The sequence below is a fragment of the Chiloscyllium plagiosum genome, chromosome 7 (assembly GCF_004010195.1).
Source record: "Chiloscyllium plagiosum isolate BGI_BamShark_2017 chromosome 7, ASM401019v2, whole genome shotgun sequence".
NCBI lineage: Eukaryota > Metazoa > Chordata > Chondrichthyes > Orectolobiformes > Hemiscylliidae > Chiloscyllium > Chiloscyllium plagiosum.
Window position 1 is genome coordinate 20,899,518 of NC_057716.1, and position 6,886 is coordinate 20,906,403.

General features: G+C 45.9%; 1 protein-coding gene across 1 annotated transcript in view; it reads right to left on the reverse strand.

The window, feature by feature from the left end:
- Nucleotides 1-6,886, reverse strand: part of LOC122551908 (cyclic nucleotide-binding domain-containing protein 2-like) — a gene marked incomplete at its 5' end in the record, with an annotated part of 38,985 nt that overhangs the window by 25,864 nt on the left and 6,235 nt on the right. The window contains 2 exons of the mRNA XM_043694475.1: nt 785-936; nt 2,773-2,929. Coding sequence (XP_043550410.1) covers nt 785-936; nt 2,773-2,929 — 309 coding nt within the window. The remainder of the gene's footprint in view (nt 1-784; nt 937-2,772; nt 2,930-6,886) is intronic.

Below are 6,886 nucleotides of genomic sequence, written 5' to 3' on the forward strand. Positions count from 1 at the left end.
CAGGAGCTTGGATCGGCTGCTGCACCTCCCCGCTGTCTGCCGTCTGCTCCGCTACAGCTATAGCTCAGATCCTCCAACCCTGGCAACATCCTTGTAAATCTTTTCTGAACCCTTTCAAGTTTCACAACATCTTTCCGATAGGAAGGAGACCAGAATTGCACGCAATATTCCAACAGTGGCCTAACCAATGTCCTGTACAGCCGCAACATGACCTCCCAACTCCTATACCAGTGCTCTGATCAATAAAGGAAAGCATGCTAAATGCCTTCCTCACTATCCTATCTGCCTGCGACTGCACTTTGAAGGAACTGTGAACCTGCACTCCAAGGTCACTTGATGAAGGAGCAGTGCTCCGAAAGCTAGTGCTTCCAAATAAACCTGTTGGACTACAACCTGGTGTTGTGTGACTTTTAACTTTGTACACCCCAGTCCAACACCAGCTCCTCCAAATCATGTTATCATCAAAGACAGGATTGACCTACATATTCCATTCAGAACAATCGTGTGCTGCTTGTGCTCCAAACAGTCCAATTAGAAATCGTAAGTGGCAAGTAAGAACATTACATCAAAGGGAACAGGAGTAGGAGGAGGCCATTCTGCCCCTTGAGATAGTTCTGCCTTTGAAGAACATTATGTTTTTGGCCTTAGCCATGAGAGAAATTAGATGTAGAAGATATACAGCATAATCAGCAAATGCATGATGGTATTCTTCCCCTAACTTTTCAGGGGAAATAAATCATGTATGATCAACAAACAACAAAAAAAAGGTTAGGAATTAATCTACCTGAAAAATATAAAACGACGATGAGATTCTTCTACGAGCACCTGATCAAGTCTGTTTTCAAAGAAGTCCTCTTTGTCCACCACCAGGAGCTCAGTGTCGTCCACACAGACAGCCGTGAAATTTCTGCGCAGCCCCTTTAATACCGGTATTTCCTACAAAAGATACATGGTTCAACAACAACTTATGTTTATATAGCCTCGTAACAAAACATTTCGAAGTGCTTCACCCTATCATGGAGGATCTAAGTGTGACACTGAATGACACAATGTGGTATTAGGTCAGGTGACCAAGAGCTGGATTTTAAGGAGGGTTTTAAACGCCGAAGGTGATGCAGAGCGTGGTCCCAAACAACTGAAGCTCCAGCCACCAGTGCAGCAGCAATATTCACTGGGACTACCCAAGTACGTGTATCTGTGAACCTTAGGGAACTGGAGGTGATTATAGAGGTCTGTAAGGACAAGGCCCTGAAGAGAACGGGAATTTTATCCCTGAGTGACCACACAAGACATTCATAAAGAGCTCAAGGGTGTCAGTCCATGGGAAGTCAATGGCTCATGTTCAGAATCATACACCTAGTGACATTGTCAATGCGATCATATTCATAGTCATATAACCAGTGCTTTTTTTTATTTCAAAAACATTCACATTCAAATATTCAGAGATTGTCTATCTTGGCCACACTCTTGATCACACATCCAGTGAGTTCTCCCTCACTGACACACACAGGATCACATATACAGTGAGTTCACTATCACTGACACACACAGGATCACATATACAGTGAGTTCACTATCACTGACACACACAGGATCACATATACAGTGAGTTCCCTATCACTGACACACACAGGATCACATATACAGTGAGTTGCGTCTCAGCTAAGTTCAGGATCAACATTCAGGGAATTCTCTATCTCGGCCCACCATAGGCACAGCACAGTAGGTGGACAATGGAAAGTATAAGTGCACTAGGTGCAGTATCATTGCTCATTGGATCCTGCGGCTGTTTTATTTCTCGGATCACATTTGGGTTCCTCATTTCTCTTACTACCTTGGTTTGTGCTCTCCCCTTGTTCTGCACTGGACGGTCAGTGTGGATCACGTGTACAAGTCCATGACGGGGCTTGAGCTGCTCAAGAGCTAGTGCTTCAAGCTCAAGTAGGCCAAATACGAACAACATCAATGGATCGGGCACAGGCATTACTTTGACTTGGGTGAGAATGGGTTGATCATTTTATTGTCTGGAATCATAGCTTTTTGCTTATATAACATGGCTCCGGGATGTCCAAAATTGCTCAACAACCTTTGAAGTGCACTCACTGATATGCAATAGAAAATGATCAGACAGCAAGCTCCCAATGTGACAATGGCAGAATGATATGAGGTAGACACTTCAGTTGAAAGATGGAAGTATTAGCCAGGGTCTCCTGAAACGTTGTACCTGAGGCAATATGTGGGAGCTTGGTTTATCATCTCATCTGAAAGATCCCACTCCTTTGGTAGTGCACTGAAAGTACAGGCTGAGACCTCCTGCTGAAGGCTCTGAACTTGGGGTTGCTGAAGCTGAGTCTATTGATCCAAAACTGACAGTAATCAGTTTAAGGACAAGGATTGCCATTTGCTTCTTGAAAGAAAGACAACGAATTGAAAATTGTAGAAATGTGCCAAAGCTGGATAGTGGAGCTTTGTGCCCCTTACTTGTAGGAAAGCCCTTGTCTCATTCTCATACTCAAGACAGACATGCATGAGGCCATTCAGCCCACTGAGGCCATGCCAGTCCTCTGTACAGCAATGCAGTCTGACCCATTTACCCCAGTCCATCCTCATAGCTCTGCAAGTTTACCTTCCTCAGGTGCCCATCCAATTCTCTTTAGAAGGGTTGGTTGGAGGGTTGAGGTGGGGTGGGGGAAGGGAGCGTATACCTAGTTCCCTCCCTCCCTCACGACGTGGTTACGTGGGTACAAGCGCACAGACATTGAGCAGACTCACTCCAAACCTGGCCCCCTTTCGGAGGTCCGCTTGATGCTCTTCCTCAAATGCGCTGCTTCCATCTTGGTCGGTGGTAAAGCTGACCGCCCCTGAGTATATGAAGTAGAAGCTGTGTGCTGTCTGTCCTTTCTTCATGATCACCCTCCTCCTCCTGAACCTACAGCACAAGCAACAAACCTGAGAGACCATTTGCCATCATTTGTATTCCTTCTCCTCCACCCCCCACCCCCCCATCCATCCTCCTTCCGCTGCCTCACACTACAGGAGCTCTTTCCACAAGTCGTCCCTCAGTACCTCACCCGATCTGTCAACTTTCACTGTTGATCTTTGACCCTGAGTGTTGCGAGACCCTTCACCTATGATCAACATCAATCCTGTGTTCATCTATGCATCTTGGTTTTCCAGTAATGGTCAGTGGATAGTCACGGTGGGCATTGGACGAGTAACCGTGGGAACCGGGCTCGTTCTGTGGTGGTTCGGGTTCAAATCCCGCTAAGGTAGTTGGTGGGATTTAAATGTAATCAGTAAAATCCAGTGCCGACCATGATAACTGTTATTGATTGCTTGATTTGGTTCACTAATGTCCTTTAGGGGAGGAAATCTGCCACCCTTGCTTGTTCTGGCCTACGCTTGACTGGAAACCCAAAGCAACATGGTTGACTTTGAACTGCCCTCTGACATGGCTGAGCAGGCTACTCAGTTCAAGGGCAATTAGAGATGGGCTCCAAATGGTTCCCTTGCCAGCACTGCCCATGGAAGGTACCTTTTAAGTAAGGAATCTGACCCTGCACAGTTACTGGACACTGGTAATGGTTTATTTATTTGTTCATGGAATGTGGGATCCGCTGGCTAGGCTGGCATTTACTGCAGGGTTTAAGTTTTCATTTAAATTGAATTCAAATGTCACCATCTGCCATGGGGAGCGGGCGGGTTCTGAATTAGTATTCCAGTGATATTATCACTGCTGGCTCCAGATCTGAGATTGTGTACCTGGGTGTGTGTACCAAGTATTTGTATCGGGAGTCCATATCTGGTTGTGTTTACCAAAGACTGGATACCAAACAGTACGTACCAGGATTATTTAGAAGTCAGTGCGTTTCAGACAATGTGTATCAGGGATATGTACCAGAACCTGCATACTGGCTAGTTTATACTGGAGAGTTCCATGCAGTATGTACCAGAGTCTTACAGGAAAGTATACATCAGAGAATGTACATGGGGAAGGATAGCATGCCTGACCTACAGAATGCATGCAGGAGACTTTAGATAAACACAACGTGTTGCATTTTGTTAGGTCAAACAAGGGCAGGACTTATACAGTCAATGGTGAGGCCCTGGGGAGTGTTATAGAACAAAGAGGTCGAAGAGTACACATTCACAACTCCTTGAAAGTGGAGTCACAGTTAGACAGGGCGCGGAAGAAGGTTTTCGGCATGTTAGCTTTCATTGGTCAGAGCAATGAAATGTGCTTGAGACGTTTTGTTGCAGCTGTACAAGACAATGATAAGGCCACATTTGGAGTATCGCATGCAGTTCTGGTTGCCCTAGTGTAGAAAGGATATTATTAAATTAGAAAAAGTGCAGAAAAAATTTACTAGGATGCTACGTGGACTGGAGGGTTTGAGTTATAAGGAGAGGCTGGATAGGTTGGTATGTTTTTCCCTGGAGTGTAGGAGGCTAAGGGGTGGCCTTATAGAGGTTTATAAAGTTATGAGGGGCATGGATAAGGTAGACAGTCAACAGCTTTTCCCCCAAACCAGAGGGCACAGGTTGAAGATACAAAAGGGTCCAGAGAGGCAATGTTTTTCACACAGAGGGTGGTGAGTGTGTGAAACGGGCTGCCAGAGTTAGCGGTGAAAGCAAATACAATTTTGTCATTTAAGAAACATTGAGACAGACAAATGGATGAGTTAGATATGGAAGGATATGGAGCAAACGCAGGCTAACGGGACACGTTTAATTGAGAAAATTTGTGGGCGGCATGGGTGGCACAGTGGTTAGCACTGCGGCCTCACAGCGCCAGAGACCCAGGTTCAATTCCCGCCTCAGGCAACTGTCTGTGTGGAGTTTGCACATTCTCCCCGTGTCTGCGTGGGTTTCCTCCGCGTGCTCCGGTTTCCCCCCACAGTCCAAAAATGTGCAGGTTAGGTGAATTGGCCGTGCTAAATTGCCCGTTTTGTTAGGTAAGGGGTAAATGTAGGGGGTTGCGCTTCGGTGGCTCGGTGTGGACTTGTTGGGCCGAAGGGCCTGTTTCCACACTGTAAGTAATCTAATCTAATCTAATCTAAAACTGGGCGGCATGGCCAAAGGGGCTGTTTTCATGCTGTTAACCTCGATGACCCTCTGAGTATATTTGGGGGAGTGTGTACTGGAGACCGTGTACCTGGGAGTTAAGACAGTCAGTTGTTAAGCAATGTGACGGAACATGGAACTTAGAACATCATCAGCTTCTCAAGGGTCATTAGGGACCACCAACAAATGTTGGCCGTGTCAGTCAGCTCCCCGTTCATGGCGGATAATCAAACAGAGACAGTTTGATCACAACAAGCCCTTGATACCACTCAGTCGTCAGTCTCTGTCCTTCTCCACCTCATCCCCTTCTTTGTGGCTAACCAAGTTACCAGCTCCTGTCTCTGGAGGAGTTTGACAACATGGATTTCATTCCTTGAACTGGGACTCCACTGCATTAATCCATTACTCGCTCTGGGAAAAGGGATAACGAGAGAGATTCTTCTCCGTTTTAGTGTGGGATTTGAAGTTTGTGTGGGATTGCGTTGTTTGGGACTTGCTGATCGCTGCACTGCCTGGGGATGGCTGAGGTTAACCAACCCTCTAGGATTGCCCTGGAATCTCCAGGAATTAAAGATTGATAGAACATAGAACAGTACAGCGCAGGAACAGGCCCTTTGGCCCATCATGTCTGTGCCGACCATGATGTTTTTCTAAACTAATGCCTGCACATGCTCAGTCTCCCTCAATTCCCTGTCTGTTCATGTGTCTGTCTAAATGCCTCTTAAATATTGCTACTGTATCTGCTTCCATCACCTCCCCAGTTGCGTGTTCTGGGCACCTATCACTCTCTGCTTTAAAAAAAGCTATCCTCGCACATCTCCTTTAAACATTCCCCCTCACACTTTAAAACTTATGCTCTCTAGTACTTGACATTTCCACCCTGGGAAATAGACTCTGACTATTCACCCTATCCACGCCTCTCTTAAGTTTTATACACAGCTATCATGTCGCCCCCTCAGCCTCTGACACTGTAGTGAAAACAAGCCAAGTTTGCCCAACCTCTCCTTGTGTCTAATACACTCCAATCCAGGCAACATCTTGGTAAACCTCTTCTGCACCCTCTCCAAAGTGTCCATATCCTTCCAATAGCGTGGGGACCAGACCTACACACAATGCTCCATTGTAGCCTAATGGAAGTTTTATACAGCTGCAACACGATTTGCCAACTTTCATACTTAATACCTCAACATATGAATACAAATATGTTGTATACATTCTTTACCATCTTATCCACTTTCAGGGAGCTATGACCATGCACCCCATGATCCCTCTGCACATCAATGAACCTATGTTCCTGCTATTTAAGATACACTTTCCTTTTGTATTTGACCTTCCACGATGCATCACCTCATGGTTATTTGGATTTAAATCCATCTGCCATTTCTCCTCCCCACTTTCCAACTGATCCTCAACCTCACATAGGCTTCTGTTTTCTTTTTAACTAAACTTCCAATATCTCTTGCCATCCATGGACCCCGAACCTTGCATTCATAGAACATAGAACATAGAAGAATACAGCGCAGTACAGGCCCTTTGGCCCTCGATGTTGCGCCGATCCAAGCCCACCTAACCTACACTAGCCCACTATCCTCCATATGCCTATCCAATGCCCGCTTAAATGCCCATAAAGAGGGAGAGTCCACCACTGCTACTGGCAGGGCATTCCATGAACTCACGACTCGCTGAGTAAAGAACCTACCCCTGACATCTGTCCTATATCTACCCCCCCTTAATTTAAAGCTATGCCCCCTCGTAATAGCTGACTCCATACGTGGAAAAAGGTTCTCACGGTCAACCCTAAGCTAAACCCCTAATCATCTTG